Source organism: Balaenoptera musculus, chromosome 12, assembly GCF_009873245.2.
Source record: "Balaenoptera musculus isolate JJ_BM4_2016_0621 chromosome 12, mBalMus1.pri.v3, whole genome shotgun sequence".
NCBI lineage: Eukaryota > Metazoa > Chordata > Mammalia > Artiodactyla > Balaenopteridae > Balaenoptera > Balaenoptera musculus.
In genome coordinates, this window is record NC_045796.1 from 77,313,315 (window position 1) to 77,333,060 (window position 19,746).

Sequence of the window (19,746 nt, forward strand, 5' to 3'; positions counted from 1 at the left end):
GCGGCAAAACAATGAAACTACAGGATCCTGTGGCTTGGAGGTTACTAGTTGAACTGGGCATGCTCAGTCGCCAGGCAGAATTTTTTTTTTTTTTTTTTTTTTCGGTGAAGTGGAAACTACAACAGAGCGTACCGTGCGCACGGAGGTGGGCGTGCCCTCGTGGAATTTAGAACGTTGCCGCAGCCAATGGGGCCTCGCGGCCGGCTGCCGGGGCTCCTCATTGGAGGAGCGGGGAGGCAAGCGAGTAGAGGGCCCCTGGAGGGAGCCGCGGAGGTTCAGGTCCCGGAGGCCGGGCTACGCCGAGCCCTGCGCGTGAACAGCTGCGGCGGGGGCAGCCTCCAGCGGCGGTGCCAGCATCCGGTGGCGGTGCCAGCAGTTCCAGCCCGTTGCTTTACTTTTTAGCTGCACCAACGTAGTCATTATGCCGAAGAGAAAGGTAAGTCTTACCAAAAAACATTTCAAAGGCCTTCAAATTGTGCTAACAGCAAATCTTGTCATTGCAATGGATGGCGTGCAGTGCACTCGGTAGTAACTCGGGGGTTGCGAATCTCTTTGCTTCTTCAGTGCTTGTTTTCAGTTGCCTGTTGCAGACATTGCGCCCTCCCTCTGTCCCCATCGATCTCTGAATGTTACTTTCTTTCCGGCGACCCGGCTTCCCTTCTTTTTGAACTCATTCTAGCCGGTATGGTTTCCACCTCGAACAAGAAGCAAAAGCGCTTTTCACCCCCGCTTCCAGGAGGGGAGTTTGCTCTTTACAAACTGCCAGGTTGCGGTTAGTGTGGAGGAAAAGCAGCGCGGGGTGGGGAACAAGTCCACGCGTAGGGAGATGGAAAATGAATCCAATAAGTCGGGCAGATGTCGGGGTTATTCCCATGTGGGCCGTGCCCACGCCGGTGCGCCGCGATGGCTCTGAGGCTACAGGAGAGGGAAAGCCATGTTTAAAATAGCGCTCACTCCCCTGCTCGCCTGCGCTGCAGACCCGTATGTACCAACTCCAGTGTCAGGCAGGGCTGGGGACGGCGCAGGCGGGGCCGGGGTGGCTGGACTTGCCCGCAGTTGGCGGCGGCAGCTGCGGAGTTGGCCACACGCAGGACGGGACGCCGCCGGGGGCGCGCGCACCGTGGCTGCAAAGGGCAGGAGCCACCGGGTCCGATGCGGGGACCCAAACTCACACTCGGTCCCGGAGGGCGGGGTCCGCGTGCTCCCGCGCCCCTGGGTGCGTAAGGGGCACTGGGGTCACTCCTGGCGGACTATTATGTCCCCTTCCGCACAGGCCCCGGACACCAAGTAACTCGCATGGGGACGCACGTTTCCCTCGGAGTCCGGCTGCGACTTGTCGTTGTCCCAGGGAGGAAGGGAAGGCTTTCCACCCAGCCCGAGGCAAAACCGCTGTGTAGCGGCTGTTTCTAAGAAAATGCCTTGCCCTCGTGTTTCCAACGATGTTAACCAGTGAGGGTATTAAATTTGAAGCAAAAGGGCAAATAATATTCTGCTTTATCGGTTAAAGATGGTGGAATGATTTGTGTGTGTGTAAATGACTGAATTATTTTAAAATATTGAAGCTTTAAAAATACAGAAGCTTTTGCCTTTTTATCTGTCTTTACTAAGAATTTGGTGGAAACTTGTCTCCTCCATTCTTAAAAAAACATTATAATTAAAAGTTTCAAAAAAATCTTAGAGTTTATTGTGCGCATACTGTGTGCCTCATAGTGTGGGCAGAGTTCGATTTAACATCTCGTTTAATCCTCTCATTTAACCTTGACAGGGGTATTCCATGGAACTGGGGCTTAGAGACAGGAATTACCCAAGGGTCTCACCAACCAATAGCTAGTACCAGAGATTTAATTAGATGCTGCAGGTGTAGAGGCTTTATTTTCAGACAGTATTTACTCATTCTCTTCATTTAGTGGTGGGTGGATCAAGAGGAGTTTGAAATGCAAAGAGACTCCCTGCCTAAGAAGATGGATGGCATATTGAGTACTAATACTTTAGGTTCATTATTTAAACTTAATTTTTATGAAAGTATTCTTTTTCCATTACTAGAACGAGGCTATTAGAATGATGCCACAATTTTCAGCATTTTATCTTTGGTTTAATGACGAAGCTGGGAATTCTAGTAGAGTCACCAAGAAATGGGTTGCAGAGTGAATTGATACCATCTCCTTTCTTGGGAATTATTCACAAATTTAGACAAATAGTAGGTTAGAGGTGCACAAATTCTTTATTATAATGGACCCTGATGTGCCGGAATCCTTGTTGTCCAAGGGTCAGAGTTGGTGAAACCATTACTCTTACTTTTCCTCATTGCCCACCTCTCTTAAGGAAATAGAAGGGAAGAAAAGAAGAGCAGTAGGGGAACTGGCTTTTAATTATTGTTTTATTTCCCTAGAAGGCAGGGAAGAAGCTAGCCAGGCGTCCTGGGACTAGGGGCAGACCTGTGTGCAGGCACCTGTGTGTCATCCTAGGGACATCAGAGTGTTTTCAGAGGTGGGAAAGCTCTCCTTGAGTAATAGAAATGCTCTCCATTTATACCCATGGCCAAAGGACCTGGGCTGGTACCTGGACAGGAGCAGCCGCAAATTAAACATGGCTTCCACGGCCAACCCATCTACAAGGCAAACCTTGGAGCCGCCTCACGGAACCCTGGAGTTCACGGGAACTTACATAGGAACCAATAGTCTTTAGGTAAAGGCTGCCTAGATACAAAGAAGAGAACTGGAGACAATCTGTGCGTTGCTCTGCAGGATCTGTGAAGCCGGGGTATCATGTACATACTACTCCACGATGTTTTTCTTGGCTGAAGCACTGCCTGTTCTACATTATAAGTTTCGAAAGTGTCCCCACCGTACTTTTTTTCTTTTTTTAACCGTCTTGGCCCCTTTTTTTCCACTTTTCCCAGAAATCAAGAAATGTTATTTAATGAGCACTGTTGAGGCTGCAGAGTAAGAAACGGCACTAATAAAGTCAGTAGAAACATCTGGAATCCTAGCACTGCTTGCGTGCCATAGGGATATAAAGTTTGCCCTCATGGAGCTTCTGTTTAATTCAATGAGGTGATAAGGGTAGTGGCCACAAAACAATTGAATAATATTAAGCCTGTATATATGTCCCAGAATACATAGTATAGATTCTAAAAGCTGTAGGATAGGTAAGGAAAGAAGGTTGAACTGGGGCCAGTCTTGAAAATGTGTGTTGGGGGGTGCGGTTTCAAATATACAAATAGAAAAGCAGGCATTTTCTGTTTTCAGGCATTTGGATGCCTCTTCTGATTGTATCTCAACATGACCAGGCCTCAGGTATATACTGTACCTCGAAGGCCACAGTATCCACATTAATATAAAACATTCTTATGCCATTTCTTTTCTTTAAATATTTTATTTTATTATTGGTTTTTTTTCGTTTTAATTTTTTATACAATTTTTAAAGGTTACTTTCCATTTACAGTTATTACAAAAAAAATTGGCTATATTCTCCGTGTTGTACAATACATCCTTGAGTCTGTCTTACCTTTGTGAATTTTATCTATATCTTCGTGTGTGATAGTCATAACTACACGAAACCAAATGGTTTTTATAACTGCAGTAGTATTTTTTTGAAGCAGTATAGCACTCAGTAGTGACGAGTTCTTCAGTTAGCGTTCCACATCTTCCCAAGTTGGTGAGATTTAAATAAATTTGAGTTTCCTCTATTCATTACCTAATGGGTGGTGGGTCACCACCCACTAATTCCTGGACTCAGGTGGTGGTGGGACAGTGAATGACTGAGTTCTGGACTGTTCTGGTCAGACATCCACGAATGCCTACAGTGATCACACTGTTATGTGATGACCTGATGGTCTACAAAGAGACCTCAGCCAGCAAGTCCTAGAGCCATGGTTCTGGTGTGAGTAGCAAACACATTTTCACATCCTTCTTTTTATTTTTCCAGTTCTTCATCACTGGAACTATTGGAAATGTCTAGTGTATCACATCAGAAATTTTCTCTAATGAGGCAGTTTTCCAGGAATTTGGGATGTAAACACTAGTCTCTCTTTACACTTAAAATAAAGGTTTAAGGAAGAAAAGTCTGTCTGCCTCTAGCTTTGAGATTTGAAATTATGTTTTATCTCTTTTCATAGAGTGGAAAGGCCCAGTAGGTCTGGACTTGGCACGTGGGATGCTTAACTAACAATACTCAAGGTTTCTGATAAATCTTTCAAAGGAATATAACACCAGAGACAGACTCTGTAAATGAAAATAGAGATAAATTTGACTACATAAAAATGAATATGTCAGTATGGCAAAGAATAAAAAACCCTGTTAACAAAATTTTAAAACTAATGAACAACTGGGAAAAAAATGTTTGTACCACGTATCACTGAAAAAAGTGTGCTATTTTAAAAAGATAAAGAGGCTCACATGTCCTTATGGAAAAGATGTATATGCTTATAAGAAAATAACAGACTCAATAGATGAAAATGTTTAGTTTTACTAAAAATCAAAGAAATGTATATTATTAAGAATAATGAGATGTGAGTTTTTAAAACGAGTCTGGTTTAAAGAAAAGCTTGAAAGTGTTACTGTCCAGTGCTTAGTGACACTGACACTTCAGCAACTCTCAAGCAATGTGGGTGGGGGTATAATTTCGTTTAAAAAAAGAAATAAAAAAGTTTTATTGAGGTATGATGTACTTACCATAAAATCCATTCATCTATTCAAAGTATACAAATCAATGATTTTTAACAAATTTACAGAGTTGTGTAACATTACTATAATCCAGTTTTAAACCACTTCTGTCACTCCAGAAAGGTCTCTCCCATTGTTTACAGACAGTCCCTACCCCACCCCAGTCTTAGACAACCACTAACCTACTATCTCTATAGATTTGCTTTTTCTGGAAATTTTATATAAAAGGAATCACACAGTATGTAGTCTGTTACGTCTGGTTTCTTTCACTCAGCATAGTGTTTTTGAGGTCCACCCATGGGGTAGCATGTATCCGTACCTCATTCCTTTTTAGTGCCCAATAATAGTCCACTGTGTGGATATTCGACTTTTTGTTTATCCTTTCACAAGTTGGTGGACATTTGGATTGTTTCAATTTGGGGTTATAATAAATAATGCTGTTGTGAATATTTGTATGTAAGTCTTTGCACGGACATATTTTCATTTCTCTTGGGAAGTTTCCTAAGGGTGGAACTGGTGGGTGGTATGAAAGTCTGTCTTTAAGAAACTTCCAAACTGTTTTCCAAAGTAGTTGTATCATCAGTGAATGAGGGTTCCAGTTTTTCCACATCTGTGCTCATAGCTGGTATTGCCAGGGTTTTTTGCTTATAGCCTTCTAATTAGTCTAATTTACATTTCCGTAATAAGTAATGATGATGAGCATCTTTTCATGTGTTTACTAGCATAATGGATATCCTAGGTGAAACGTCTATTCAAATATTTTGCCCATTTTGAAATTGGATTGTTCATCTTATTATTGAGTTGTAAGTGTTCTTTATATATTCTGGATGCAAGTCCTTTATCAGATATATGATTTATAGATCTTTTCCTTCAGTCTGTGGCTTTTAAAGAAATTTTGTCTTGATGTCTTTCAAAGAACAGAAGCTTTTTAATTTTGATGGAATCCATTTAGTGTCCTGTCTAATACATCTTTGCCTAATCTAAGGCCACAGATATTTACTTCTAAAAGTTTTATAATTTTAGCTCTTATATTTAGGTTTATGATCCATTTTGAATTAAATTTGTGTATAGTATGAGATAAGGGTTTCAATTCTTTTGTGTGTGCGTGCGTGCGCGTGCGCAATGTGGATACCTACCTGTGTCAGCACCAACTGTTAAAAAGACCATCTATTTTCCACTGAATTGCCTAGGCACCTTCGTTGAAAATCAATTCATCATAATGTAAAGGTTCGATTTCTATCCTCTGAGTTGTGTTGCATTATCTATAGGCTTGTCCATATGTCAACACCACATTATCTTGATTACTGTGGTTTTATAGTAGGATTTGGTACTGGTAATGTCAGTTCCTCACTTTGTTCTTCCTTTTCAAAATTGTTTTGGCTATTAACATCCTTTGCACTTCCATATAAATTTTCAAATCAACTTGTAAATTTCTACAACATGCCTGCCATGATTTTGATAGGGATCGAATTGAGTCTGTAAGTTAGTTTGGAGAGAACTGCCTTCTTAGCCATATTGAGTTACCCAGTCTGAATATGAAAGGGCCTGATACGTAGTATGCCATCCATAAATACTTGCTGAATTTAATTGCGCCAATGTTGATATGAGACCTGTATTTGAGTAAAGCCTCCAGAATGCCAGGGTTATACATTTTATTCATTCCTTCACTCACTTCATGTTAAATAAACATTTATCAAGCATCACCTTTATGCAAAGTACTATCACCTTGGGAAAGTAAGTGAATTATTGTTTTTTCCAACCCTTTTTGAAGTGAATGAGTAAAGGCCCTTATTTTTAAGGATCTTTCAGTCTGACAGGGTAGGTAATATACATATGTCAGTATTCATAATTCTGGGCAAGAAGTGATAATGAGCCACAAGAAAAACTATGCGCTCTGAGCATTCAAAAGTTTGGTCAGACTCTGTGTCCAAAGAAAACACACTGGCAGAAAGTTGTTTGGTTAGAAGGGTTGGGGATTATAGCTTCTTTTTTTTAAATCACAAGAGGATCAGTGCTAGTTTGTTCATAAAGGTGATCTCTGAAGTCTTGCTTTCTTTGAAGTAGAAGGAAGTTAAATTCAAGGCCGGTTACAACATTTGGGGTTAGATTGTGTACGGTAGCTACCCTCACTCATTAGTAAAGATTCAGTGATTTCTTGGCCCCTATGCTTTTCTGTAACCACCCTCTTGTGTTTAAAAGGTGGTTGTCTGGGACCATGTTTCTAAGTTGACACATGTTATTTGATTGATTACCTAATTTTGAATTAACTTTGTAATCCTTCTAATTCCACTTGACCATGAAGTCTTTGGTGGCTCTGGTCTTTTTTTAATCCCCCTACAGCTCCTAGCACAGGTACCGTAACTGTTTGCTGAACGAGTGCGTGAATGAATTGTTTTCAAGGGAAGAAGGTAGTAACTTTAATTATTTCATATCCTTGTTGGGGAGATAGTCCAATATAGCCTGGCTTTACTGTTTACTAGCTGTGTAATTTAGGGCAGGTTACTTAACTCCTCCCTAAGCTTCTGAGTTCCTAATTCTCTGAGACTCGGTTTCCTTATCTGCAAAACTGGGCTAAAAATATGTTCTACCTCGTTGGGTCGTTGGAGGCATTAAATGAGATGGTGAATGCACAGTTCTTAGCACAGGGCCTGGCATGTGTGAGACGGTCAATGGATGTTCATTACTGTGGGGCTGATATTTTTAGTTATTAAGAGAACTACAGTGAAATAACAGGCTTCTAATAAGCCAAGCTTCCATTTTGTAGGACCAGTGGTGCACAGATCTCACCCTGTATGTCCAGTTAACTGCAGTTATAGGAGTAGGTAGTGTTTTTGAAAGAACATAAGCTTTCATCTGGTGCATTTTTACATGGTTGATTTTTCTCACAGAAAAAATTATGCTTAAAAATATTGCCACATAACATTAAAATTCCCTTGGCAAATCAGTTATCAAGTGATCCTCTTTTCCTATATTTTTTCCCCTAAAGCACTGCCTTTGTTTACATCAAAGTTAAATAGATTCCACTTTCCTGCAGGGTACAATTTGGAAATGGCGACTGAAGTAAACACCGTTTAAGCTGTCTGCTTTCACAGTACCTAGTATGTTGAAATACGATGTTAGTCTCCTGAGTAATTTAAAAATCAGTGTTGAAGATAACAAACCAAATCAAAATGTTGAATATTTTCTCCCACTGGCTGCTTATTTATTGTACATTTAACTGCGTTCTTGGAAGAGTTCAGTGGAATCATGTATGGGTTCCTGGTCAAGGTACTTATTGAGTCCAGTATTTTTACATCTTGTGAGCATGTCCAGAAACAGGGCCATTTATGTATGCCCAAGGCAAATGCATGGTCGGTCCCAGCAAGTAAATGATATGCATAATCAGAAGTAGGGAGATATAGAAAAAGGTTTTAAATCTCAAAATTGGTTCCAAAATTTAATATTTTAAGCAGAACTTATATCCGTAACAATATATACACATATTTATTTCCATTAAAATTTAAATAGCTACCGCTTATTGAATACCTGGCTGTACCGGACCTGAGCTTTGCGCTTTACAGTCGTTAGAATAAAATAAAAATTAAATAAAAATATGTGAAGTTGTTAGAAATAAACCTGTGTGGCACGTATTACGGTGTAATTTCATATTATTTCATTTTATTCTCCCCGCTGTTCTGCGAGGCTGTCCTCATCTCACAGATCGTGTGACAGCCACAGTAAATAACATTTAGGTGGCTTTCTATGACTCAGTCACAAAGTTCCCAGCACTTTGCATCCATGAGCTGAATCGTCCAACCACCCGGTCAGGTGTGTGCTCTCCACACTGACATCTTCAGAGGTCGGGGGTGGCCGAGCCGGGAGTGTAGTCCTGGCGGTCTGGCTCCAGAGCCCGTGCTCTGAACCACCGAGCCCTGCGGCCGGTCCCATCCACATCCACAGTGAGAAGACTGGGATTTAGTGCGATGAAGGCATTTCCCCTGGGTCACACAGCTGGGAAGGGACAGAGCCAGGAATTCTACCCCAGCCCTCTTTTACTCAAGCTTTTTCTCCTAACCATGACACCACAGTACTTCCCATAAATATTTATTTCTAATGGCCTCGTGTATTTTTATTTAAATCAAGGCGCCCAACGAATGAAACAGGGAAGATTCAGGCGTTATGTAAATATGTGAGTGTCCATGTGTTTAAAATGTTGTCTTTATTAAGATATAGGCTGATGCCGTTGTTTCTAGGTACCAGTCATAGGAAGGTACCCCACAAGTCATTATTACCTGTGATCACGCCCTAAGGCTGCCCTCAGGATCCAGGCCTCTGGCTTCTGAAAGATGTACATTATCATGAAGCCTTCTGGGTATTTCAGGAACTAATGGACTGTAGGGTCATATACAAGGTATATATATGATGTTTCCTCATCCAAGCCTTGGTATCTGAGTATTGAGGGTCTAAAACTTCGTATTTTCTCAAATTCCACCATGAACTGCTGGATTTCCTATTTCTAAGGTGTATTGTCTTCGTTAATTTGTTATATTTCAAATAATAGGGATATTCCCCTGTGACCAGAAACATGTAAACACACTTGCATATTATACAATATATTGAGAGGTTATAATGTGTTAAGCCACCATTGCTTACGCATTGGATTTTAAAAATGAGCAGGTGTTTTGTTTTAGCAGGTGCTAAAAGCCTCATAGTTATCAAAGCTGTTGCACCTAGAAACTGGATGGAGTTTTATTTCGGAGTCCTGGATTACCAAATGATTCATGTTTAATTACAAAAGTTATTTTTAAAAGATATAAAGTGATATTATTTTAAAATTATATCTTTATTATTCTGACCCCATACAAAGATAAATACAAAGTTTACCCCAAGGGATTTTTTTTTTCTTTTCTTTCTTTCTCTCTCTTTGTTTTTTCTTCTTGGGTACAAGCTGTGGCTTTTTACAGTACAATACTGGACAGAATTTGTTAAATTCTACTTCGCGGGCAGTTGTGAGTCTTGGGCCTGGTGTATGTAGGAGGTAAACATACCAAAGGCTTGAGGTGATCAACGTGTGAAGCTTTAAAGACTTCTTCTGAAGTTACGTATATATGCCACATAATACAGTTTTTAACTGTATCTTTTCTACTTCTCATTGCTTTCCTTTATCGCTTCTCTTAATTACAATTTTTAATTTTACTGTTCCCCCTTTGAGTGGTCACATGTCCATCACATCAGAGCTGGCTGATTCATTTTGCAAAAATATAAGGAACATCATAACTGTGTTTACCATTTAGTAGAAATAAACTCATGTCTGAGCAAATAGGAAAATAAAGTAACTATCTGATGACATCCCTTTAAAATCCCTGGTGTAAAAGTTGGAAGACTGGGGTCTAGTGTGGTCTCCACAACTCTTTATTGGGGGAAAGTCACTTGACCTCTTCGAGTCTCTATTCTTCATCTGTAAAATGGGAATATTAAGACAGTCCCTGTGTATCTCAGTGCTACTGAGAGTATCAAATACAGCAACAAGGTTAAAGTATACAGAGAAATGTAAAGTACTATTAAAAATGATAGAACTGATTTGGTGTGTTGCCTTTACTTTTAATAGTGAGATAAAAATACTTGTATCTGTGTGTGTGACCATTTAAAAACCCTGAATAGTACATTTATGTGCATCTCAACATGTAATTTTTTTCATTTTTTTGTCAACATGTAATATTATTTATTTTATTTTTTTATTTTTTAACTATTATCTGACAAAAATTTATTTTTTTTGTAGGTTTAATCTTTTTTTATTTTTATTTTATATTGGAGTATAGCTGATTTACAATGTTGTGTTAGTTTCAGGTGTGTACAGCAAGGTGATTCAGTTATACATGTATCTATTCTTTTTCAGACTCTTTTCCCATATAGGTTATTACAGAATATTGAGTAGAGTTCCCTATGCTGTACAGTAGGTCCTTGTGGACTATCTGTTTTATATATAGTAATGTGTATATGGTAATCCCAAACGCCTAATTTATCTACCCTCTCATCTTCCCCCTTTGGTAACCATAAGTTTATGAGTCTGTTTCTGTTTTGTAAAGTTCATTTGTATCATTTTTTTAGATTCCACATATAAGTGATATCATATGATATTTGTCTTTCTCTGACTTACTTCACTTAGTATGATAATCTCTAGGTCCATCCATGTTGCTGCAAGTAGCATTATTTCATTCTTTTTTATAGCTGAGTAATATTCCATTGTATATATGTACCACATCTTCTTTATCCATTCATCTGTTGATGGACATTTAGTTCCTTAAAAAACTAAAAGTAGAGCTACCATATGATCCAGCAATCCCACTCCTGGGCATATACCCAGAGAAAATCATAATTCGAAAAGATACATGCACCGCACTGTTCATTGCAGAGCTATTTACAATAGCCAGGACATGGAAGCAATCAACGTGTAGTATTTTTAATGGGAAATTGTGTCTTGCGATTCCAAGAGGCTCACAAGTGAGGGGGAGTAGGAAACACTCCATTACATATTATGTGTTGCTTGGCTAGGTCTGCAGGTTAAGATATTTCCCACCCTGGAAGCACTTTGCTCTCCTAGCATCCCAGATCTGCACACAGTTTTGAAATTGGGAAAGCCAGCAGAAACGACTTAGAGTGGCGTAGTGGATGAGTCGTGAACCTGAGCCAGCCCCCCCGGCTCTGAATCACAGCTCTTCCACTGACCAGCAAGATTACCAGCTGGGTCATCTTGGGCAAGTTACCTAATCTCTCTGGCTTCAATTCCTCATTTATACAATAGACATGATGCTGTTTACCAACCTCACAGGATTGTGGTGAGATTAACTCATTCAGATCATTGCCTTGCACATGAGTGCAGTACAGAATCCATGTTTACTGAGATTATGGCTGTTCCTTCGGGTCTCTTCTCGTGTCCTTTTCTAAGACTCCCATACCTGGCATCTCTGTCCTAGACGCTTATGTGATTAGTATGTATACGAGCATCTCACAAAGTCAGGCAAGTCAGATCTTCGGGTCCATCCTCTTAGTTTTCCTCGTGAAGAAACTCAGGCCCAGGGACATAAGATACAAGCCAGACTGGGATCGGGCTTCGGACCTCAGCTGGGACCTTCGCCCACGATCCCATTCACACAACACGGGGGAAGAGATAGCTGTCATGAAAGAGGCAGCTCAGGCCAAAGAGATGTGTAAAATATTTTAAATTATTTCATATTAATGATATACTTCCATTATTAAATTATGTGTATTTATACTAAGAAAAGTTCACTGAACATACTTGAAGAGGGCTTTTTCTTTGCTTTCAGTTATCTTTTGTAATGGAGTACAATGTGAGATAGTTTCCCTAAAAGTATCTCTCAGAAAAGAAGAGTTGCTGTTTATATCGGTTCATCCAAAGTCTTCTAAAGCAGAGTTCTTACTCAATTACTTTTATCTTGAAAAACAAAATTTTATTTGGGGAAGACATACTAGCCTCATGGCCTTAATAAGCTATTTGGGTTTATAGAAGTTGATGAAATTAATAGGCACAAGCAAGGAAGGAGGTAAGAAAGAAATTTGACATCAGTTTGATTATTAATCCTTTGCATGTGATCTCTCAATCCTAAATGCTGGATTTTTAAGGGTTATTGTAAAGAAAGCAAGGCAGTATTGGAGGATCCCAAACATATACTTACAGCATGAATGAAAAACAGCTATGCTGATGTTAAACAGTGGTCCTTGTGGCTTTGAATAAAATTTTCAGTGTCTGTTTCATACGTCAAATTCAAATATGTGAATATTTGAGTTTAAGGGAAGTACCTGTTATTTGGAAAACTTCATAAGAATTTCCTGGACAGTGCCCCCATTTGTGGAGGGAAATTAATCAAGTAGTTGTGTTTATGTGTTAATTTTAGCAGAAAAGTGAAGAGTTAGTTATGGACACATTTCAGTCTTTCTCTGGGCGGGTTGTTTGGATTTTTGTCCTAGAATGGTTTTCCTCCTCTAACCAGCTTACTATTGGACTGCCTTCTTTTCTCCAGCCTTAGGTTTATAACAAAGAAAATGTAAATCGATTTTAAAAGAAAATGTAAAGAAAAAGAATAATAATTTAAACATACTGGCCAGCAAGTTAGAGAAAAATCCCCTCAGAGTAATACATTCCCCAGGTGAAAAGAAGTGGTTGTTGGTTTATTTGCGGTGTTACGTCTACTCCCAGCTTTCGTGCATCAGCATGGATAACCCAGGAGTTGAGACTGGATTTGTTCTATAGCTGCTCGTAGATGGTTTCTTGAATTTCATGCGTACTCTAGGCTCTCAACAAATTCACTTAAGTTATAAAGCAGCAGCCCTTGTCACTTAAAATCTTAGAAGGAAAACTCTGAGAGCCTACACTTAACCAGTAAAGACTATTTGGAACTTTAATACAAGGTCCAGTACTCTTTGCTGAGAGCCCCAAGCCCTCCTCTTTCTTCTCCTGTGGCTGAGAAATACGGCACCAGGAGGTACTAGCCTTTGTTCCTAGCTTCCTGCCACACCCTCAATATTTTTCTCTGTAGTGACAAATTTGGAGGCTAAGGCCATGTCGTGCTGTTCCCAAGCAACTGTTGAAGGCCATAAGGATTTTCTCATCTCCTCTGATACCTTCCTGAGCTTGGAGAGAGAAAACTGGGTTCACGACGCCCACAAGAGCCCCTGTGTAAGGTGGTAACCACTGTTTATTGCAGGAGAAGCTCAGCAGTTGGTAATTTGTCCTGTTGATTCCTGTGGATGATCTACAGAATGAAAATTCCAAGTTTCTTTTCTTGGTTTCCTGAGAAGAGCTGCTGCTGCAGTTGTCTTAAGGAAATATGGTTGTGTACCCTTCAGTGCGTTTTCATGTCTTCAGATGCAGGACCCAGGCATCTCTGTGAGACGGGAGAATGGAGACAGTGCAGTTGGTCAGCTGCTGAAGGAAGCCGAGCTCCCTCTGCCCAGCTCTCATCCTACACTCACCCAAGAGGGACAGTTCTGAATTCGCGTTTGTAAAGCTCTTGGCTTCCTGTCTTACCCAGCTCCAGATTCCTTCATATCAGCACAAATGAAATGACTATGAATTATATGTCTTGAACAGAAAAGGAAGAGGCAGTGTGTGGACCTGACTTATAAGCCATTTAAGAAATACAGAAAACACTGGGACTTCCCTGGCGGTCCAGTGGTTAAGGCTCCGCACTTCCATTGCAGGGGGCATGGATTTGATCCCTGGTTGGGGAACTAAGATCCTGCACGCCGCATGGCGTTGCCAAAAAATAAATAAAAATAAATAAAAAAGAAAATAACTGTTTTTAGAATAGGAATACAGAAAGCACTAATAGTCATGGAATTTGTGTTGGGAGTAGATGTGGCACTGCCAACTGGGCTTTGCTTCCACTCCCCTATCCCCTTAATATTGGTAATATTTTTAGGGGGTTTTAAGTACAGAAAAATTCAGGAAATTATATAACATACCTATTTACCCATCACTCACAATTCGCACATTTGAACTTTTTTTATCCTATTTGCTTCAGATCTTTCTAAAAATAAAATGTTACAGATAAAGTTCAAGTTCGGAACACCTCCTTGGTTCCCTTCCCTTGTCAGCTTCCCTGGAGAGAAGCATGATCATGAATTCAGTGTGTATCCTTCCAGCCCATGATTTTATACGTTTATGATGTATATGTCATATATAAATCCATAATATTGATTTGCTTTAAAATATGTAAAAGTGGCATCATATACCTATATTGTTCTATGTCTTCTGTTACTTGACATTATAATGAATGAATATAATTTCTTTAGGTATATTATGATAACTAATATATTTGGACTTTTTTAATGACTTATTTTGTGGTTTCTATTTATCATGTGTTTTCCTTTGGTTTGCTCTTTTCTCCCCTGCCTTTGATTTGTAAAATTTGCCTTATTCCACTTCTCCTGATTTTTAAGTTTATAGATCTTATTTATTTTCTTAAAATTTTTAATGCCTGTCTTTAAATTTTGTTTTAACAGAGTCTAAAATGACTCTGTGTCAGTATCTCTCTCCAGAACAAAACCAGGACCCTCCCATGCTGGGGGTGAGGATGATCTGTTCCCCTTCCTCTCATCTTTTGCGGTTGTTATTGTCTAGAATTGTGCCATCCAATATGGCAGCCATTAACTGCATGAGTCTATTAGCCAATGAGAAAGAATGAGCTGAATTTTTAAAATTTTAGTTTTAATCAATTTAAATTTAAGAACTGGTATTAGATTCAGTTACTGGAAAATTTTAAATATGTTTGCAACAACCTGGATATGTGAAACTACTATAAACTTTATGATCTCTAACATATTTAGAGGGTCAGATGTTCCTGGTGAAAACTTAACACTTGAATGGAGGTGTGCTGTAAGTGTAAAATACATGCCAGGTTTTGAAGATTTAGTACCAAGAAAATTTGTGAAATATCTCATTAATAATTTGGATATTGATAACATGTTGAAATGATAAAACTTTAGATATGTTCAGTTAAATAAAATATATTATTACAATTAATTTCACCCATGTCTTTTAACTTTCTTCATGTGGCTGTTAGAAAATCTAAAATTACGTGTTATAATTCTATAGGGCAGCACTAGTCTAGGATTTCCACTGAAATATTTTTTTTTTAAAGGAGTTGCTTGTATTTATTTTATTTTATTTTATTTTATTTATTTATTTATGTCTGTGTTGGGTCTTCGTTTCTGTGCGAGGGCTTTCTCTAGTTGCGGCAAGCGGGGGCCACTCTTCATCGCGGTGCGCGGGCCTCTCACTATCGCGGCCTCTCTTGTTGTGGAGCACAGGCTCCAGACGCGCAGGCTCAGTAATTGTGGCTCACGGGCCCAGTTGCTCCGTGGCATGTGGGATCTTCCCATACCAGGGCTCGAACCCGTGCCCCTGCATTGGCAGGCAGATTCTCAACCACTGTGCCACCAGGGAAGCCCCTGAAATATTTTTAAACACACAAAAAATAGATATTAGTATCTACAGGTAATAATTAGATTTGCCAATATATTTTATACATTTTTTCTTACATATTTTCCTTCCATCTTAATTCACTTTTCTTATCGCTGAATTTGATTATTTAGTATTGCATCCTTGTTGAAAGAAAGGCTCTGTTGGTAGTAAACTCTCTTAGTGTTTGTATTCTGATATGTCTTTATTTTGCCTTCACTCTAGAATGATAGCTGGGTATAGGATTCTAGGCTGACAGTTTTCCTCAACTCCTTGAACATTGCTTTGTGGTTTCTTATAGTTTATAGATGCTTGAGAAGTAATTCTTTGAAAATAATTCATCTTTTAATTCAGATAACTTTTAAAGATTTTTCTCATTTTCCTTGACCTTCTGTAGTTTTATTATGTCTCATTGAATTTGTTTGCTTTGTTTTGTTTCCAGTTTGTTCCTTGGTGTGAGTTTTCCATCTGGAGACTCATGACTTCAGTTTGGGAAAGTTCTCACCCATTAAGCCTTTGCCTTCCTCCTAGTTAAGTATCTCTGTTCTCTGCTTCTGAATGTCTATTAGATACGTGTGGGACCTTGCGGTTAGCCACCATGTCTCCTAACCTCTCTTTCATATTATCTCTTCATTGCTCTTTCCCGCTTTCTGGGCTAATTCCTCAGCAGTCTGTGACAATTCGTTCTTTCTTCTACTGTCCCTGTTCTAGAGTTTATGTTTTGAGTTGTTTTTATTTCAACGAGCCTACTTTAATTTTCAGAACTTGTAATTTTAAAAAGTTCAACTACCTGTTGATTTTTGCCAAATTTCATGCTCTTGGCTGACTTTGTGTCTCCATTGGGTCACCAGGTGTTCCGTGATCCCCCTGCCTGCCAGCTTGCCCTCAGATCATCTCTCAGTGGTGCTTCCGACTCCCCCAGAATCCCTGCTGTGCCTTCCATCAGGCCACGTGTGACCCCCACCCCTTGCTGGCTCTCAGCTCAGTCCCCTTCCACTTGGGTGCTGAAGGAGCCTCAGATATGTGAATGAGATCTTTTTGTTAGACCATGGTTCTCTGCCCTCTTGACCATTCTGGGTTCCACCTGGATTAGCATAAGCCTGCCCTGTCTGGGGGAGTGGGGCAAGAACCCCTCTGCCTTGGAATTCCCCACATCCCGTCTAACTCACTTCATCCTTCCCGTCAGCCCGTGAGGTGGTTGAAGTAACATCTGAGATCATCTATGTACACCCCCAAGCCTCATTTCTCCCTTTTCTTTGTTTTTATTCCTCAAGATCCCTTGGGACAAAACCTTCGGGCTTCTCTTTTAATCCCTTCATACCATGATCTCCTGCTCTCTCCAGCCTCATGGCTAAGTGTTAACGGTGGACAGAGTGTGTGATAAGACAGCCTGAAACGGTAGGTCTTTCCAAAATCGTGTACCTGTTACTCTGTGTAACAAAAACAGACGACAAGGTTGCAGGGACTCTGGATGTAAGGAAATGTGCTCAACCTCAAGGCTCTGTTGAATATGATATATCATATTTGATAATTCAGAAGACATATATTTTGTTGTATAACATCTGTATAGCTATTCAGTCTGTGAAATGCTCTCCCCAACATCTGGCTTGATCGTAAACATGACCCTCTGAGTTAGATGTCATTATTATCTATCAGATGAAGAGACTGAGCCACAGTGATCAAGTCACTGCCCCAGATCACACAGCTCCTAGGTGGAGAGCCAAGATTGAAGCCAGTGTGTTGACCTGCATGTGTGCCACAATACCCCACTGATCCCAGGGTGAAGATCACTTGGGTTGTTCCTGACTTGCAATTTGCTATGCGCTTGTTCGTAGAATGCTCTTATGGAGAGGTTGAGCTTTGCTGGAGTTGTATCTCTTCCCATCTCCAGTCTTAGGTTCATTCGTTCGTTCATGCATCTGAAAGTATTAACATTTTCAGTTATACCTGCTTTTTTGGTGGGGTCTTTCCAAGTTTCTCTTTTTCAATAATTTGCATCCAGTACAAACATTGTTAGGTCAGTGTTTAGAGAGTGATCTTTCAGTCATATTGCTGTCACAAATCCACTGCCTAGAAGAATATTGAACATAATGTCATTAACATCAGTTTAAGAAAAAATTTTTAATGTCATTTAACATCAGTAGTAGCTGTGTGCTGCTTCTTTAAAAGCCTGTCAGTTACAGCTGGAGGGTACCCCAGATTGAATCTACTGAGTGGCCTGATAAGTAAGAATGAGAGCCCAGCACTTTAGACAACGGAGGATCTGGTCTGTGGCCAGAAGGGTCAAGTTTGTAACCGTGGAAATGAGCAAAGCCAAATGGCTCACCTAGGGATTCGATTTTCTAAGATTTTTCTGTCTCTAACTCAGCTGGCGGGTATAGCATGAGATCTGTGAGCCAGACATTCTTTGCAAGACAGTGGGGACAGAAAAGAGAAGTTCTGGGACTCCACCCCGTCCCCCCCCGCCTCACCAGTCCGGTGGTTAAGACTCTGAGCTTCCACTGCAGGGGGCACGGGTTTGATCTCTGGTTGGGGAACTAGGATCCTGCATGCCACGCAGCATGGCCAAAAAATAATAAATAAATAAATAAATAGAAATTTGCACCAAGAAATTTAACACAATTTAAAAATAAAGAAAGAAAGAAAGAAAGAAAAGAGAGGCTTTGTTTTCCTTGATGACAGAGAAGATTCCATGGATGAGGGAAAAATAATTGGTTGATTTGGGAAACAGGAGAGAGCTCCATGGATCTGGGAGGTTCTGAAGAGAGATGAATCAGTAGACAGTGGGTAACGGTGGGTAACAGGCAGCCCCAGGGAAGAAGAGAAGGTTTACTGTGTCTTGAAGAAAAGCTTTTGTCTTTCTCAAAGTCTTTATCTACTTCTGACCTGTGTTTTACATATTACTTTATAATCTAAGTGTTTATTTATTTTCTTTGGCTGTGCTGTGCGACTTGTGGGATCTTAGTTCCCTGACCAGTGATCGAACCCGGGCCCTTGGCAGTGAAAGCACAGAGTCCTAACCACTGGACTGCCAGGGATTTCCCTGTAGTCTAAGTGTTTAAATTTAGCCTTAACTTTATGTGGACATTCCATGTATTCACATAGCCTATTTTTAATTGCGTTGCATTAGTAATTATATCGTTTATTTAAACATTTCTCTGTTATTTACTGATCATGTGAGTTGTTTCTAGTTATTTCATTTAGAAACAGTACAAACAAAACCGTATTTTTACAAAGTCTCTTTCTTTGAGTCTTCGTTCCAAAACTGGAATTACTGGGTCGTTATATGATTAGTCCTAAGTGTCTTTTTCATATTGCCAGGCTGTTCTTTGAAAATATTATATTAATTTACAGTGTCACCAACCCCAGCAAAAAGTGGGTTTTAGGAGCTTTGAATGTTTTTCTCATTTTACTAGATGAGGCATTGCCACATAGCTGCTTAATTTTCCTAAGCCAAACATTTATGCCAAATGTCGTTTGCTCTTTGTATGTTTTCACCCTGGGAACTCCGTTCCTATCTTGTGTTAAATAGTTTTAATTTTCTAATTAGTTGAATAGTTTTTATCTTATTTATTGTCTTTAGCCAATAAAAATATATTGGGATAACTGACGTGTCTCATAAATCTAAGTGTATTTCCCCCGTTGTGAGTCAGGTTTGAGCTGTCGTGAGAGTGGGAGGGTGCCCCCACCCCCGGAGATGGATCAAAATCAGGAAAGAAATCTGCTGGGGTGGCCGGGTGCTGGGCCGTCCTACCGGAGCTGGGAGTGTGGGAGAGATCCTGGAACTGACGATGGAAAAATAGGAACTCACGATAAATGTATCAAGTCGTATCAAGAAATGGGCTAGAAATCAAGGCTAGGCGAGTATGGGGTGAAAGTACGCTTTTGCACTTGGCTTAGGTTTTCCCTGCTCTCACCTTAGGGAAACAAAGTGACTGGAACATGTGTTGGGTCCCAGGCACCCCTGCTGCTGACTGCTGGGTCCCTGTTCTTTACCGGGCAGCAAGAGATCAATGAAAATTCCTTAGAGTGAATGTGCATTGAGAACAGGGGCTCAGATCAGTTCTTGCAGTATTTCCTGGTATAATCGTAGAGCAGTTATGCAGATAAATGCAGTGTGTG

The 19,746-nt window shown here is 40.1% G+C and overlaps 1 protein-coding gene across 6 annotated transcripts in view; it reads left to right on the forward strand.

The window, feature by feature from the left end:
• Nucleotides 1-231: 231 nt before the first annotated feature.
• The window catches only part of HMGN3 (high mobility group nucleosomal binding domain 3), a 31,206-nt gene continuing 11,691 nt past the window's right edge, over nt 232-19,746 (forward strand). For 2 of the 6 annotated variants that reach the window (XM_036872039.1, XM_036872035.1), the window contains exon 1: nt 232-436. In XM_036872039.1, the coding sequence (XP_036727934.1) occupies nt 422-436 (15 nt within the window). In that variant the 5' untranslated portion in view covers nt 232-421. The remainder of the gene's footprint in view (nt 437-19,746) is intronic. The other 4 variants (XM_036872036.1, XM_036872040.1, XM_036872038.1 and 1 more) reach the window with 2 other exon arrangements.